At 52.0% G+C, this 16,994-nt stretch overlaps 1 protein-coding gene across 1 annotated transcript; it reads right to left on the bottom strand.

Moving 5' to 3' along the window:
- Fhip2b (FHF complex subunit HOOK interacting protein 2B) lies at positions 1 to 15,705 on the bottom strand. The gene is made up of 17 exons (XM_038310042.1): positions 15,583 to 15,705; positions 10,549 to 10,627; positions 8,328 to 8,500; positions 7,094 to 7,198; positions 6,879 to 7,001; positions 5,637 to 5,879; positions 5,363 to 5,559; positions 4,928 to 5,036; positions 4,631 to 4,707; positions 4,182 to 4,371; positions 3,203 to 3,348; positions 2,964 to 3,092; positions 2,753 to 2,843; positions 2,466 to 2,609; positions 1,997 to 2,137; positions 1,709 to 1,809; positions 1 to 1,556 (listed from the first exon to the last, which is right to left on the bottom strand). Exons 1-17 carry the CDS (start codon positions 15,625 to 15,627, stop codon positions 1,418 to 1,420), a joined length of 2,232 nt encoding a protein of 743 aa, XP_038165970.1. The 5' UTR covers positions 15,628 to 15,705; the 3' UTR covers positions 1 to 1,417.
- Positions 15,706 to 16,994: the final 1,289 nt, after the last annotated feature.

Genomic DNA, 16,994 nt, shown 5'->3' with positions numbered 1-16,994 from the left:
TCGTGTCCACACAATCACACTGTTTATTGCTGCGCTGTTGTGAAGACGCCATGCAAATGCCAAAGTGCATTACTGCCCAGACCCTTGAACGGTAAGAATCTCAGAGCACAGACCCTCTCCACCAAGATCTGCTCCCACACCAGCACCCATGTACCCTGACGTACACACACAGCTCGTACACACAGGAGTGCATGATGTTCTTCCGAGCAGCAGACAAGTCCTCCCCCGCTGGGAAGAATTCGGGAGAGGTAGAGGTCATTGAGTTTCCTCCTCTTTCATGTCACCTCCTGGCAACCTGTGCCCGGCTTCGAGAGGCGGCATGGGCAGGAAAAGGAAGCAAAAGGGGCTCTGGCTTGCTCCTCCTTGCCCAGGAGCGAAGCCAACAACTGCAGGCCTGTTGTGAGGTAATGCCTGGCGCCGCCCGTGTGTTCTTGCAGGTTGAGACAGATTCAGGCCGGGTGGGGTGGCAGCTCCAGCCATGGAGGACACACGAAGAACAATAGCAGAGCTATCTGCTTTGTGTCTCGGTCCCTCCTCACTAGGCCTCAGGGGTCTGGAGTTAGGGTGCCGTATCCTATCTGTACCTTGAGTGCCTGTGCTCCCCCAGGAATGCATTTCAGTGGGATCCGTGGGTCCTGGGCAGGAATCGGAGGACCAGGCCCACCACCCCTGGTCAATAACCTCTCTGCCCAGGTGTTGCGGACTTGCTAAGACGGGTTCAGAAGGCGCCAGAGAGGAACCAGCTGGAGCTGGAGCCTGGCACCTAACTCCCAGGCCCTCGCCTGCCCTGGCTGCAGCTGCGCCAAGGCTCTTGTTAGCAGCTGCCCCCGCCTGGGCGCGGAGCACGCTTTGGGCATCTGCCATGAGGCAGTTGGGATTTTGCAACAGTCTCCAGGAGGGCAGAGCTGGAAGAGGGGGCTTCCCCTTGGTCCCCTCCTCTGTCTCCTTCACTGCTGTTCACACCAAGGAAGCCATGAAGAAACCTACCGAATCTTCAGCAGCTTCCATGATACCTAATGTGACAGACAGGGCTCTTGACCCCTATTTCTCCAGACTGGATGTCTAGCAAGCCTCAAAGGCAACAGTTCATTTCCCTTGCCCCTAGAGTTGCCTCATGTTGTAGCCCTGGTCACAGTATAGCAGGGATAGTCGCACAACACATGCAGGCAGGGTCTCGATGCTCGCCGGCCATCCTCCAGATGCTCCAAGAAGGCCCCAAGAATACCACTGCTTTAGAAGCCAGCTCTTTTGCCGTGCGACACCGCCCTGAAACTTCAGCTCATGTGGCCAAACAGGTGAGGTCTCCTGCAGCTGAAGTCTCCAGTCTGGAGGACAGAGCGGCAGCATGGCCAGGCAGGAAGCCGCCCATGGGCAGAAGTACAGACAGGAGTCTTCCCCCGCCCATCAGGCTCCTGGCTCAGACTTGCCCTTCCGGGGGAGGAGAGAAGTTCAGGTAAGGACCATGTGGGGGAAACTTGACAAATGCAATGGCAGCCAGCTCCTTGCAGAATTCCTCAAGTACTACCACGCCTTGGAGTAGGGTCTGATGGTCCAGACTGAGGAGAGACAGTAGGAGGGGGGGGGATGGCATAGCAGGGAGTCAGCAGGTGTGCACATGGCATGACAGCCCATGTCCACAAGGCTTGACCCAGGAGCCTCCTCAGTGCTGCCTTCTAACCCTGGACACCTACTTCCCTTGTTCACTTACTGTTCTCCAGGAATCTGGCCCATCAGTTGCTTGCGCACCAGGAGCAGTTTGCCTGGAAACTGGGGTACCCTCTGAATTCTCTGCATCAAGTCCCCGATCACCTAGAGTCCAGAAAGGACAAAGATGAGAACTACCATGTCCCACAGCTGCCCCTGGCTCTACCATCCCCCAGGAGCTGAGAGACGGGATTAGGAAGCCTGTGCTTTTCCTGGCACGGGTACGGGTGCCTACTTCTCCATTCCCACCCCTAGCCCTGCTCCGTCCCTCCCACCGCACCCCCATCCTTACCCTGACAAGCACAGAGAACAGACTCCTGCAGCCAGGGGCCAGGCTGATGTAGGGATCCAGGAGATACTCATGGATATGGGGGTGGGGGAACAGGGCAAGCCGGGACAGGACTGAGGTCACTTGTAGGTTCAGACTGTATGGCTGTAGGGAACAAGATGGACAACACCAGTGTTGGCAACGGGTGGCGAGCATTTTTGCACTCCCCAAGCAAGGCGCCTGGCTGGTGTGAATGTGTGCGGGGGTGGGAGGCTCACGTGATCTGTGTATGTCATGGATTCCCTGGGGCTGAGGGCCAGAGCATGTTAGGGCGTGTGGGGAACAGGCGAGACAGGGCTTCCTGCCTGGGGAAAGGTAAAGGGCCTGTGGAGCTGAGGAACCAAACAGGGGTCCATCCTGGTCACCGACCCCACCTCTCCTGAAAGACGCAAGGCTCAGCTTGGAGCTCTCCCAGGCACAGTCTTTGGGCTACCTGATCCAAAATCCGGGTCATGCGATCAAAGAGCACTTGGAGGAAGTGGCCCTCAAAGAAAGGCCTTTCAGGTTCATGGGAGTCCAGGGGCGCTGGGCCCAGGGGCCAGCCCCAGGGAGCTACACGGGAGCTGCACTCCTGGAACTGAAACAGAGGGGAGGAAGAGTTGAAGGAGTTGGCCCAGAAGGGCCTAGCTGAGGGATCCCATAAAAACCGTGTGGGACTGGGAACGTATCAGGGTATCAAGGGGCCCAGGAGAGGAGGGGGGCCATGGGCCCTTCACTTACCAGGCCGTAGGCATCGTGCACATACGTGTCGTATCCGTTCTCCTCCAGGAAGGCTGATGTCTTGGCTTCCTCAGGGACCAGGCAAAGGAAGCTAAGAGACAGGGGCCTAGGTGTGGAGGCGCCTCCCCCAGCTCCCCCACTCTCTGCTGTTCACCGGACCCCAAGGACAGGATAAAATTCAGGTGACTCCATGTCCTAACCTTCTCCCCACCTGTTGACGATTTCTGTCACTGCTGTTTTGCCATCTGAATTGGTGGCAGGAGCTGGGGGAGGCTTTGTGGAGGGCTGAAGGCCAGAGTCAAGGAAGCCGTCGGTGAAGTAGGGGTCTTCCTCCAGATCTCTGCAGACAGGGAGACCGGCATGTACCAGCGAACAGATGGATGAGGGGCGTGTATGGCTGTGTGTGTTGAGTCCTGGGTGGTGCCCTGCCTCCCTCTCTCTTCCACTTACAGGGTGTCCTCATAGCTCTCAGGCTCCGGCGAGCCCCGGGCCACATACAGGCGGCCCTCGAGGTTCTGCAGGACCAGACTTCGGATGACTCGCTCGTGAGGCTTCTGGAGCAGCTCTTCAAAGAGCCGCAAAGTGGCAATGCTGATCTACAGTGAGAGAGGGCAGCAGGGGACCCTCCTGTCACACCCTGCTGCCCACCCCCTCTTCTTTCTCTCTTTCTCTGCCGAGTTTCTCTGAATAGCCCTGGCTATCCTGGAACTCCCTCTGTAGACCAGGCTGGCCTCAGAGATCCCCCTCCCTCTGCTTTGCGAGTGCCGGGATGCAGCTTTAGGCACTGTCACCACTGCCGGCTCCTCCTGGCTTCTCAGTGCCTGAGAACCAATGCCAGATAAAACCCTCTAAGGTAGGGGGTCACCTCCCTTGTTGATCAGGGGCTAGAGGAAGTGTTCCATTCCTCATTTGATGTGCTCTCTCAGGCAGAACCATGGGCTTCTCTGTGCCTCCATTTCCGTGTTAGAAAAAAAAAATGGGAGGGGGGGCTGGAGAGATGGCTCAGTGGTTAAGAGCATTGCCTGCTCTTCCAAAGGTCCTGAGTTCAATTCCTGGCAACCACATGGTGGCTCACAACCATCTGTAATGAGGTCTGGTGCCCTTTTCTGGCCTGCAGGCATACATGCAGACAGAATATTGTATACATGATAAGTAAATAAATAAATATTTTTAAAAAAAGGAAAGAAAAAAATGGGACTACTTCAGAGCGCTCAAGTTTCTAAAAAGCTGAATGAATAGAAAAGCAGTTTGGAAAATATACAGAAAACCATGACAGACACAGCACAGCTGTCAATCACAATGTTACCACTGGTCTGACTTGAGGCCTGAGGCTGAGCTACCTGAGCCAGCTGAGAAAAGCAGGAGGAACGCCCCTGGAAGCCCAGTGATGGTTGTGGAGCAAGTTGAGATGAAGGCCCTTCCGCCTTACCTCATCAGACAGATGGTCACAGTGCTTGATGAGGTGTGTGCCCAGAGTATGGGGGCTGTCCTCTGTGGCTTCGGGCAGCTGCTCAGTGCCCAAGAGGAAGGTCATGGCCTCCTGCAGCAGCGTAGGGGACCGTAGCTGTCGCAGCAAGGCTGTCAACAGGGCGGTGGAGGTCAGGATCGTCTGCTCGGACCTGTGGGGAGAGGGGGAGAACAAGGGGATCAGTGGGTGAATGGTCCTGTTCTCCTTCCATTGCTGCCTGACATATCTCTAGCTACCTCCCAATCTCTCATGAGGTCCTAGAGTTAGGGGTGGGAGGCTGTGCTCCACCCCGTGGGGCTTAGAGCCCAGTGCATATGAGACCCGGCAAGTAATAACAGGTAGTCCCTGGCCTTTGTTATGGGAAGTGACACAGACCAGAGCCACGGACAAGGGACTGGACAGACACTTACACGTGCAGGAGCTGGGGTTGCAGGGTCTCTACAAATAGCTTCTCAGCCACAGCCTTCGCCAAGGATTCTGCAACCACCTAGGAGCCAAAAACCAGGCCTATATCCACACTCCCTCACATTCATTCCTAAAAAATCATGGTGTCCTCACACAGCCCCAGATATGTCAGAGGGGCCTTGCTAACCAGGGCCAAGCTGGCATCTGGCCCCAAGTCACCACGTATCAGCTCCATTCCATCCCTGAGATGAGATACCCAGGGGAGCTAGGACAGAGGCCTGGTCATGCCTGCCCCTGCTCACCGTGTGCGCCTCTGTGATAAGGTGGTCGCAGTAATCAAACCAGCCCAGGAAGGCAGCCAGAGCCTCCTTGCCAGGGAAAGAGGCCTCATCAGATGGGGCACTGGGTAACCTAAGAGAAAGGGAAGCAGGAGCTTGGAGGATGAGCACTAAGTTTCCCGGCCTTCCTGGAGAGACGTCCGGGAGCTGGTCTCCCCTCTATCTAGAACCCCTGTGATGCTGAGATTGCAGAAGTGAGGCTTCTGGGAGGCTGGGAAGGGCCCTGGGGACTAGCTCTCCCGCCCAGGAGAAGGTAGCAAGCAAGGCTGCCTATTGTTATATTTTTGGTTGTGAGCCTAGCCTTTAATGGCTGAGCCATCTCTCCAGCCCAAGGCTGCCTATCCTATGTACTACCAGCTCCTGAAGGTATTTCCCCGGCTCCCCAGGTCAGGGACCCACCTCCAGCTGATGCCCTCTAACGCGGCAATGTCTGCCGGGTCAAGGAAGGCAGGCATGGACCGGTACAGTTGGCAGAGGTACTCGGCTATCACCACACAACAGGAGGTGCTTTGTGTCAGGTAGGTGGCGGCTGCTGGCGAGGCCACGCTTACCAGCAGCAATACATTCTCCCGGGCCTTCAGGGCCACCCGACTCTTCTAGGGGATGGGGAGATGATGTCTGAGACAAGCGTTCTCGTCACCCCTCCCTACCCCTGCCATCTCAGCGGCCAGACCTTGCTCTTGCACAGCCCGAGCAGGGAGGTGATGAGATTGCTCTCCCCAGGCCCGTTTTCTGGCCCCTCAGTCTCTGCAGGCAGGTGGCTGCTCAAGGCCGGGACACCACAGTGCTCACTATGCGGTCCAGGATCCCTGCCAGGAGCAGCACTGAGGGGACAGTCCTTGTCCCTGTAGCCAGCTATGTCTTTAGAAGGAGCTGTAGGTTCTCTGGATGTCTTCTTGCTTATCATCTTTTTACCCTGCAAAGAAGGGTAGGGTGAGGTCAAGGCCAGAGTGCTTCCCTGGGAGTGCAGGGTTAAGAGACAAGTGTGGTGGAGCGTGCCTGTATTCTTGAAAGGCAGAGGGAGGAAGATCCCAGGGTCAAGGCCGGCCTGGGCTACACAGTCTGCTGTGTGTCTTGCCAGGCACTGTAGTACATTCTGTAATTCCAGAACTTGGGAGGCTGAGGCGGGAGGATTTTAATTGGGCCAAACCTGGGATACATAGAGAAAGAGCCTGTCTCAAAAAAAAAAAAAAAAAAAAAAAAAAAAAAAAAAAAAAAAAAGCCGATGGTTCATTGAGTAAAGGCGTTTGCTACAAGAGACTTAGAGAGCTGAGTACAAGCCCCAGAGCCCCTGTAAAAGTAGAACTGACTCCACAGAGTTTCACTCTGACCTAAACACATGCACACGTGCACGCACACGTGAAAAAAGTTAAGAGTTGGGGATACGGCTTAGTTGGCATGGTACTTGCTTAGAACATGTGAAGCCCTAGGTTCTATCCTCACCACCCCATAAACTGGACATAGTGGTACATGTCTATAACAATATAGTGAGACAGAGGGGAGTGGGGGGGATCAGAAGTTCAAGGTCATCCTTGACTACACTGTGAATCTGAAGGCAGCCTGGGCTAGAGACTCCCCCTCCCCCCATAAAAAGTTCAAAAGCCGCCGGGCAGTGGTGGCGCACGCCTTTAATCCCAGCACTTGGGAGGCAGAGGCAGGTGGATCTCTGTGAGTTCGAGGCCAGCCTGGTCTACAAAAGCCACAGAGAAACCCTCTCTCGAAAAATCCAAAAAAAAAAAAAAAAAAAGTTCAAAAGCCAACAACAACAACAACAAAATGCAATGCAGAGTGGGTTAAAAAAAACAAAAAGAGCCTCATCCTTGATTGCTTATGAGCTCTGCCCTCTTCTGCCTCCTCAGCAGGGTCAAGAGGGCTCACCTATGCACCATACCCTGGTCCCGGCAAAAACACTTACTTCGAGAATATACGCCAGCAGCTCTGGATCCTGCTGGATCTTAGAGCAGAGGACAGTGGTGAACTGAACTTCTTCCTTTTCCGTGAGGGATCCAGGGACTGCCCCACCAAGTCGGAGAAGTTTCTGAAAGAGGAACAGCGCAGAAACCCAGAAGAGTGGGGTGCTGGGAAAAGGAGGCCCTAGGCCCAGACACCCCATGTCTTCTTGGTCCTCACCTGCACGGGCCTGTGCACACTCAGATAGTGCAGCAGCGGGTGCTGCACCTGCGTCAGGACCTTGCTGAAGAACTGGAACACCTGCTGTCGCATGCCTGGGGGGTACTGAGACAGAGCATCCTATCAGAGGTCAGGCGTCTGCCACTAACCCGAAATGCCAGAGCATCCTGTCAGAGGTCAGGCGTCTGCCACCGACCCGAAACGCCAGAGCATCCTGTCAGAGGTCAGGCGTCTGCCACCGACCCGAAATGCCAGAGCATCCTGTCAGAGGTTAGGCGTCTGCCACCGACCCGAAACGGGAAGCGCTCCTCCGTGTCTCTGAGGGACGGTTCAGAAGCCTTCTCGGGGAGGCCTCTTCTGCACAGTGTGTAAAGCAGCTCTTCCCTTGCCCCACCAACCCCCTTTCTGGAATTCGTGCCTTTCATGATGGGGCCGTTCCTGAGCACAGTACAGCTGGTCCTGCATCCATAGCTACTGGTTTTATATATATGGGTTCAATCAACCTCACATTAAAAATATTCAAAACATGTACAGGCCTTTTTTCTATTACCTAATTACTGTAGCATCAGGAGTTTCGTAGTACTTAGATTTAATAATTATAAGCAATCTAGCGATGATATAAAGGCACAGAAGCTTATGTAAATTATCTACACCCACCCCTAGGTATCCATATGAGATTGGTTCTGGGAATCTACATATTTTCTACCAACCTATCCATCATCTCTATCCCTCTCTCTTTCTGAACCCTATTTAAAATTTTATTTTATTTAATTTACTTACTTATGTGTGTGTGTACTCGCACACATGTGCCACACTGCACACGTGGAGGTCAAAGGGCAACTGGCAGCTCTCTCCTACCAACAACTGAATTCAAGTCGTTAGGTTTGGCAGCAACTGCCTTTACCCACTGAGCCATCTTGCTGGTCCTCAGATCCCATTTTATAAAAAAAGGACTTGAACAGTCACAGATTTGGGTTCTGAGAGGAGGGGTAGCAGGATCCGGGGACCAACCTCTGGAATAACAAGGGCTCACTGTATGTGACTATCCTGTCCCTCAATTCTAGAATAGAGTCCAGAAAGCAGCAGGTTCCTCTCTGCTGAGTGACAGGGAGGGCTATTCCAAGTAACACAGTCACAGCAATTGTCCCATAAGGTAGAGAAGCACAGATAAAAAACTATGGAATAAGGGTTTGCCTGGGGTAGAAATTTCCAGAGGCCCCAGGAGCATGCCCACCTCCGCTTTGCCCAGAGTGCACAGGGTCTCCAGGATCTTGTGCTGTAGCAAGTATTCCAGACAGGGTCCAGCCTCACCGGAGGACACCTGCTGCCTCTCTTCATATACCAGGATGTCCAGCATCTGCTTCAGTCGCCAGGGAATATCTGTTTTCTTGGCTGGGGTGTTTTCATCTAATGGAGATTCAAGACACAAGGGTAGGTAAGATGAAGAACACTAGACCCTCGCATGTCAAGCCCAGAGGAAGTCACACCTGAGGTGAGCTGAGGGCCACCAGGAAAATGGAAGCTTACAGCTGATACTTGTACATTTTAAAAAACGACAAAAGTGGTAGGCAACAAGGCCCAGGATACAGCCTGCTGGCTGAGTGTGTACTTGCCCCAGTGTGTAGCAACACTCCCTACCAAAGTGAGAACAGGGACCCCTCATGGGCCCAGAGGAGGACATGGGTCAACAGGAGATGTTTTGAGAGCTGTCTATCCATTCCAGGCTTAAGCGAGCCGCTATGGAGACTGTCCAGGCTGTATTTTAGTGGCTTCCTTGCTAGCATCTCCTAAGGCCTTCTCTTGTCCCTTTTCCATGCAGGGCAGTCAGAGGCAAGCACAGAAAACCTGTCAGGAATTTGTAGTACCTCAGTAAAGAGGTTTCCAACTGGCCCTGGAGCACCCCCTAGCTTTCCTTTAAGGCATAAGCAAGGAGCTTGCCTCACCCTCTCCCTGTAACTCTGGTCTAGAGACAACTCTGGAAATTAAGGGCCCAGATGCACAGAAAGACCCAGGGAACTTGGAAGATTCTTAGACAGTTTGAGGCTGGGTTTGGTGACATGGGTTAGTAATCCCAGCTTCTCACGAGGCCGGTGAGGCACGAGTATTGAAAATTCAAGTCTTGTCTGGGCTATAGTGAGCTCAAGGCCAGCCTAGACAACTTAGGGAGCTCTTGTTTTAAACCAAAAAGTAAAAAAGGCTGAAGGATGTAGGTCAGTGGGGCTCAGAGGTGGGAGGACTGTGCTGGGTTCAACCAGTCCCCAATACAGAGGACTGTGCTGGGTTCAACCAGTCCCCAATACAGAGGGAGACATATAGCATATGATTTAGTCTATAAGTGTGGCTCCCAACTGGGAAGAAATTCTTTCCCAACCCTGAAACATCTGTCAGTGTCTAGAGACATTCATGGTTGTCACAGTTGAGAGAGAGGTAGTAGCAGGACCTAGTGGGGAACGGACTCAAGAGACAGCAGTCATTCCCCTTCAACACAGTCCAGTCAGCCACTGCGGCAAGACCGAAGGACCCTGCTCTAACAGAATCCTCCAAGTCTCCCCCAAAATGCTCAAAGGCCATTTTAATCCCATGCGCTGGCTCAAGCTGGAAAGAAAGCCTCTAGGAAAGTCTTAGGCCCAGACATAGTCTGAACTCAGGGAGATGGAAAGCTAGGGATGCAGGACTTTGTTACCTGGCAACAAGGCAGCCAATTAGATTCTGAGCCTCACTAAATCATTATAGTGGGTTAATGCATGAAAGCTTTGGCCCTTTGAGATGTCAGCTAGGAGAAAAGGGACCCAGGCAAGTTCCACGCCTCAACTTTCCTACTTACTATACTTCTGAGGGTGGCCAAGGCAAAAATATTTTATTGAACATCTTTCTCCTCTCCCCGACTGAACCTCTCTCTAAGACAAGGTCTCATGTATCCCTGGGTGACCTTGAATTTCTGATCTTCTTGCTCCCATCTCCTAAGCACTTGACTACAGGCATGTACCACCACCTGGCTTAGGCACTGAGGACTGAACACAGGTCTCTGTAAACGCCAGGCAACCATTCTATCAACTAAGCTACATCCAAGCCCTGTCGCAGGTCCTTTAGTCAACAGTCCTAGTGACAAGCACTTGGGACTGAAAGCCTGGGGACTGTGCCCAGCTAAACGACAGCAAGTGGAACCACCTTTATTCAAGCAGTTGGAACAGTTAGGTCCCCAACCTTCTTGTCTCTACTCATTACTCAGGCAACTCCGCTCCCAAAAGTCAGAGTGAGACCAGCAATTTAACCATGAAGACAGGTGACGGCTGGGGCTCTGGGTCTTGCTCCCATCTGTCTGTCTCCCTGGCTCAGCCCAGAGATGTCCTGTGGTCCAGCACCTGATGTCACCTTCCCAAGATACCTGTGGTCACTCCCTGCCCTCTCTCCCCAGCTCCCTCCTTGGGTCCCAGGCTGGGGAGTGGCAGGCTTACCTGTGCTCTCGATATAGTATTGTGTGATACCTTTCCAGTGCTCCACGAAGGCCTGCAGCAGGTCAATGCTGGGCTCCCGCTGCAGAGAGAGGAGACATCATCTCTGTGGGAGTGCCAACCATGAGCCTGCTGGCACCAGCACTTGAGGAAACAGAAGTCCATGTGCCTGTTCAGAGCCCAGTTGGTGACTTCTAGGTTCCCAGTTTTCCAAAGGGAAGAGCGATTCATCTCTCCAGGACACAACATCGTAGTCTCCCCAGAGGACTCTCTCTCCCACATGTCCCCATCCCACAGGCTCTGTCCCCAAGAAGTAAGCATGTTAAAGGAGGAATAGATACAGGATTTCTGCACAATCCAAAAGCCACACAAGCTACAGCAGAGAGACTGCCAACAATACAGTGGCAGCCGAGAAGACGATAAGAATGACACACAGGTGAAAAGCTTCCGGGCTCTGCTGGAGTCTAGGAAAGCCATGTTCAAGGCCATGGCAGGCTCTAGTGACATGGTTAACACTTCGATAAAGGAAATGCCTTACTCATAGAGTGCTTCCATCTTTTATCCCAGGCCACAGTCTACACCCCAAACTCCTGCCTACCTGTTCCCATAAACCTGGTGGCTTCGGACTCTGCTCTCTGCAAGTCCTCGACTCCCCCTTCCCAAAAGCATCCTCCCCATCCAGGCGCTCTAGCTGAAACTGGCCTTGAACTGAGAGTGACCAGCGGCCCTGAAAACACATCCTCTTTCCTCGTACAGTAAATGTTCATACAGGCAGAGAACAGGCGACAGTGGGTTTCCCAGTCCTGATGGACACATCCACAACATAACCCTACACCTAAGGCTCAGGGAACACTGAAGAAGAGGGAGTGGAAAGACTGTAAGAACCAGACGACCAGACATCCTGTCTGATGCAAGATAGTGTCTTTTACATGACAGAGAAGTTGCACCCATGAAATCTCAACAATATGGTCACCTAATCAAGACTTGAACAATGACAACATGAGCTGGCAAGCCAACATGGATGGGGAAAGTTCAAAAGGCCCCACCCCTATACGAAGAGCAACAGCTAATGGCTGCTGTGTGTGTGTGTGTGTGTGTGTGTGTGTACGTCTGTGTGTGTGTGTCTGTGTGTCTGTAACAATAACTAAAGAAGAAGTCATGAATGTGAGAGGAAAAGTTGATGGGGGGAGAGTAAGGGGTAGAAATGATCTAAATACAGAATTCATATGAAATCAGGGGAAAAAAAAAACCAGGTGGTGGTGGTGGTGGTGCATGCCTTTAATTCCAGCACTCAGGAGACAGAAACTGGTGGATCTCTGTGAGTTCAAGGCCAGCCTGGTCTACAAAGTGAGTTCCAGGACTTGCTACTGGAAAACCCTATCTCGACAAAAAAAAAAAAAATATATATATATATATATATATATATATGAAAGAAAAAGAAAAGAAATTCAGAAAAAATTATTTTTTTCAAAAAAAGAAAAAATTGTTAATAAGATAGAATGTATCTCCAGTCCCTACCATGGGTGTTTATTTCCTCTAGGTCTCTGCTCAGGTCACAATGTCCTGGGCCCATCATTCCTTTATACTTGTGTAGGTCCTGCGACTCCACAGTGAGGTCAGGGAAGGACTAGGCATCTCCAGAGCAGGGCATCCTCTAGAACCATGCATCTGGTACACATCTTGTGAGAGCCTGCCTGGTGCGAGATTGCCATGCTACAGGCCACAAGCCATCTAATGATAACTGAGCCGCCACCGAGAAACGAATATGAAGTCGCCAAACATGAATCTGTGAAGGAGCCACAGGAGTGGGAAGGGACTTCTGAAAAGGCGTCACCTCTAAGGGCTAGAGAGACGACTCAGCGAAGAGCATTTGCGGCTCTTCAAGAGAACATGAGTTTCGTTCCCAGCACCCATGTTAGATGCTTCACAACTCCAACCCCAGCGCCAGGGGATCCAACACCCTCTTCTGGCTTCCACAGGAACCCACACACATGTGATACAGATACGCACATATACAAAGTAAAAATAATAGATCTGTTTCTGGGGACAGTTTCAGGACAGGGTTTCTCTGTGTAGCCTTGGCTGAATGGACACTTGCTCTGTAGACCAGGCTGACCTCAGACTCACAGAGGCCTGGCTCTGCCTCCTGAGTGCTGGAATTAAAGGTGTGTACCGCTGCTGCTGCTGCCGCAACCAGGAAAAAAAATAATAAATCTTAAGAGGAGCCACTGACAGATTCCTTTCAAGATCCGGTCAAAGAATAAAAACTCCAACTGGATCAAATTTTAGCAGGGCAAGGAAGATGTTCTCAGCAGGAAAAAAAATGGGCAGAGTGTATCAGGGCAAAGGGCATATGGAACATGTGGGTCTAAGGCCAAGTCAAGAAGCCTATACAAGTCAGCAAGGTCAGTGCCACCTTCAGAGGAATGTGGTGGAAAGATCCATCTGGCAGTGTCAGGCAAAAGAAGAGACAAAGGCAGGAAGATGGAAGATGTTAGCTGGCCAGGGCAAACGGGAGGTGGGGGCAAGATGACACACATGACAAAATCAGACAGAGACTTCGAAGCAAACCCCACCCACCATGCAGGGTGTGATGGCGCTCAGGAGGCAGGCAGGATCTCAGTGAGTTCAAGGCCAGCTTGGTCTACAAAGAGAGTTCCAGGAAAAAATACTAGAATAAATTAGACGCAGGGTCAGTGACTCCTCCAGCAAGGCACGACTCAGTCCTTCAAGATGTCCTACCCCAGACAGTTAAGATGGCTCATGGTAAAGACCTTGATGCTGAGTCTGAATCACAGGACCTTTGACCTCCACATGCGTGCCTGTGACAGACCCCCCAAACACACACATACTAAAGCAACGTAATAATAAGATACCACGTCCACAAGGAGTGACCTGGCTCACAGCCATAGAACACTGTGATTCGGGGTCCAACAGACTTCGCGCTTCCCAAGGGCCAGGGCTGTGGTTTTTATCCGGTAATCCCAGAAGGGATTTTTACCAACTCTTAGGAAGCTCCTGAAGACCCTCCTGCCATACTTTCTTGTACTGAATAGTCCTTGGAACCTTAGCTAGCACCTTAATAACCTCACAGTTCCTGTGATAGAGTCTCATCTAGCCTCAGATTTCATCTGAGTTCCACAATCCTTGTGGCAAACTTCATGGAAAAAAAGGCTATTCACATAGTAAGGCAGAACAGCCATCAAAACCTGGTGGACAGAACAGGGCTGAAATGGCTACCTGAATCTACTACCAGATACCAGACCAAAGAAACTACAGGACAATCTCCTCTAAAAGATAGCAGTATTTTTAGAAAGAGCCACAGGGATTTTCTATTCTATTTTGTCAAGAGGGGGCAGAAAGAAGCACTCTGAATGGGTCGTAATGACCTGGTCCCATCTGAAGGAAGACAAACAGTGCGAGGGTGGAGCTAAAAAGAGGGACTCTTGCCTGTCATAAACCACACTTCCAGGACATGGTCTGTGTGTTCCACAATGCAGGTCACCTGCCTGAAAGTATGTCCCTCCACTCTCCATCTTCAGATCCTGGTGCCTGAGCCTTCTGCCCTCACAGTGTGAGGACCAAGGAAGCTTAGGCCTGCCCACCCTTCAAACCCTCTTTGTAATGGACCCGAACCCAGTAGCATGAATTAGCTTATTAGCTCCCTTTCTAACACGACAGTTGTTTTTATTTGGAACATGAAGAAGAAAGGGTCATTTTGGAAACTCTCCCTCTTGGGGTACCTTAGTCCCTGGTCTCAGGGCAGAGCAGGACAGGGGTGCTGGGAAAAGGCAGATTACAGAAGTGTCTCCGTCTCCTCTACCAGTTTTTCTAAGGCTGAGGCAGTTTTTAACAATAATAGTAATAGGTGGTGGCACATGCCTTTAATCCGAGCACTTGGGAAGCAGAGGCAGGCGGATCTCTATGAGTTCGAGGCCAGTCGGGTCTACAGGACAGTTCCAGGACAGCCAGGGCTACACAGAGAAACCCTGTCTCAAACAAATATAGTAATTACAAAAATAGTAATAAATGTTCCGACTGGGAAGAGGATGCGAGGAAAGAAGGGGAGTCAAACTCAAAATTGTTTCTCCAGAGACAATTTGATAGACTAAACATATCAATTAGTGGGTGTTCTTATACAAAGAGAAATAATAATAACTTTCCAAATAGCTTCTTGCAAAGCTGCTGAATGAAGTGATCCGCACACAGCAGGTAGCCAAGGACCTACACTCCAAGAAAAAGGTCTAAACCCAAGCTTACGTAGTAAAACAAAAACAAAACACTCTTCCCTGCAAGCCCCTCTAGCAGGCTGGCCCTCCCTAACTCAAGGTCAGTTCCTGTACAGACCGGTGACCTGCAGAGGACTGTTTCCGGGATCCCGAGACCACCCACCCCTGCAAGGCTCTCTATCTCCTTCCCGGGGACTTAAGTCACTCCCGTGCCCTGGCTGAGAAAGGGAACTCGGTGCAAGAACTTCTGGTCTCCGGAGTTCTGCAGCACCTAAGAGGGGAAGGGGAAGGCTGTTTTCAGTCCCAGGTGAAGAGGAATGAGGAGAGACAGGAATGAGGAAGGAAGGCTGCCAGGGGCTGAGGACGAGGCGAGGGGCAAATCCGAGAGGAATGCGCTGGTGACAAGGGAGCATTTGGGGAGAGAAGAGTTGGAAGGCTAGCAGAAGCTTTCGGGCACAGGAAACGTAACCAGAAGCACTGCGGCGCGCAGGATCAGGGGAGTGGGGCGCAGGGAGCATAACAGGAAGCAGTGCGGAGGCAAGATCAAGGGATCCGGACTCAGAACCAGGGGAGTGTGCGTGGCTCAGGATCAGAAGTGGGGGCGCAAGATCGACGGAGCTGGGCGGTCAGCCTGGAAAGAATCTCGGAGCTAGGCGCTCCTGGGCGGCGGGGACTAGGGACACGACCCGGAGACAGAGGCCCCGGAAGCAGCGTCGGGCCCGGGGAGGGGCCCTGCCTAAGGGGCCCGCACCCACCAGCACCCCCCGCCCGCGCCCTCCCCTCCGGCCCGCCCCGGGCCCGGGCTCACCGCCCCCACGGCCTCCTGCAGCAGTGCCCCGAGCCGGCTCAGCATGATGGCGGCCCGGCCCGGCTCGCGGCCCGGCTCCGGGTGGCGGTGCGGCGGTGGCGGAGGAGGTGGCCCAGCGGGCGGGAGGCGGGACCCGGCCCTGGAACCCCGCCCCTACAGGAGGCCTGGGGGCGCTCCAAGCACGGAGCTTGGCTGGGTCGTAAAGGAGCCCTGGGGGGCGCCCTGGGGAGCTGATGGCTGCCAATGACTTGTCCCTTGGAGTGACACCCAGAGACTTCTAATTTCTCACGCGTCCCCACAGCCATGCCTAATACAGTAGCTCTGGCCACACTTGGCTGAGAAGCTTTTAAATTGTCAGGGGCACTCCCGAAGTGAAGACGTAGGGGGAAAAAAATTAGATAGCTCTCCCATTGATATTGGTGCCGCATTTAAATGTAATCAGGATATTGGTTATATTGGGCTAATTTATGGTTAATACTGATTTCACCTGTTGTTTAGTTCTTTTTAAAAAGTAGTTATCATAAAAGACGTTCCATGAAGCATGCAGTCTGATGAGTTCCAAGCGAATCCAACTCTTAAAGCCGAGGGAGGGAGAGATTGAAGATGGGAAAAAGTTTAAAACAAAAAACAAAACAACACACACACACACACACACACACACACACACACACACACACAGCTGGGACTGGAGAGATGGCTCAGGAGTTAAGAGCACTGGCTACTCTTCAGAGGTCCTGAGTTCAATCCCAGCAACCACATGGTGGCTCACAACCACCCTTAATGAGATCTGGTTCCCTCTTGTGGGTTGCAGGGATACCTGCAGGCAGAACACTCTACATAATTTAAAAAATCTTATAAAACAACAAAGGCAACATAAGGCCCTTGGTTCAGTCCCGAGTACCAAATAAATAAGCAAACAAATAAACGCCAGACAGGATAAATGTAAGCATAATTTTAGCCCTTAGTGAGCTTTAGCCTGGGCTGCACAGTAAATTCCAGGCCAGTCTTGGAAACCTAGTGAGACCTCAAAAACAAAGAATTGGACACGTAAATTGGGCATGGTGTCATATGTCTTTGACCCCAACACTCAAGAGGCAAAGGCAGGCAGATCTCTGAGTTCAGAACCAGTCTGGTCTACATAGCAAGCCAAGGCTACATAGTGAGACCCTGACTCAAAAAAAAAAAAAAAAAAAAAAAAAAAAAAAAAAAAAGGTGTGGTAACTAAAGCACCCAGCAGCATTCAGAAAACAGAAACAGATGGATCTCAGTGATTTCTAGGCCAGCTGGGTCTACAAAAAGCTTCAGGATAGCCAGGGCTGTTACACGGAGAAAAACCCTGTGTGTGGAGGGGGGAAGGGGAGTGGAGCTCAGTGGTAAGAGGGCTTGGGTTCAGGCTTCGGCATCACATTTAA

This window comes from Arvicola amphibius, chromosome 13 (assembly GCF_903992535.2).
Source record: "Arvicola amphibius chromosome 13, mArvAmp1.2, whole genome shotgun sequence".
NCBI lineage: Eukaryota > Metazoa > Chordata > Mammalia > Rodentia > Cricetidae > Arvicola > Arvicola amphibius.
Note: the sequence above shows the minus strand (reverse complement) of the source record. Positions and strands in the feature narration are given on the sequence as shown.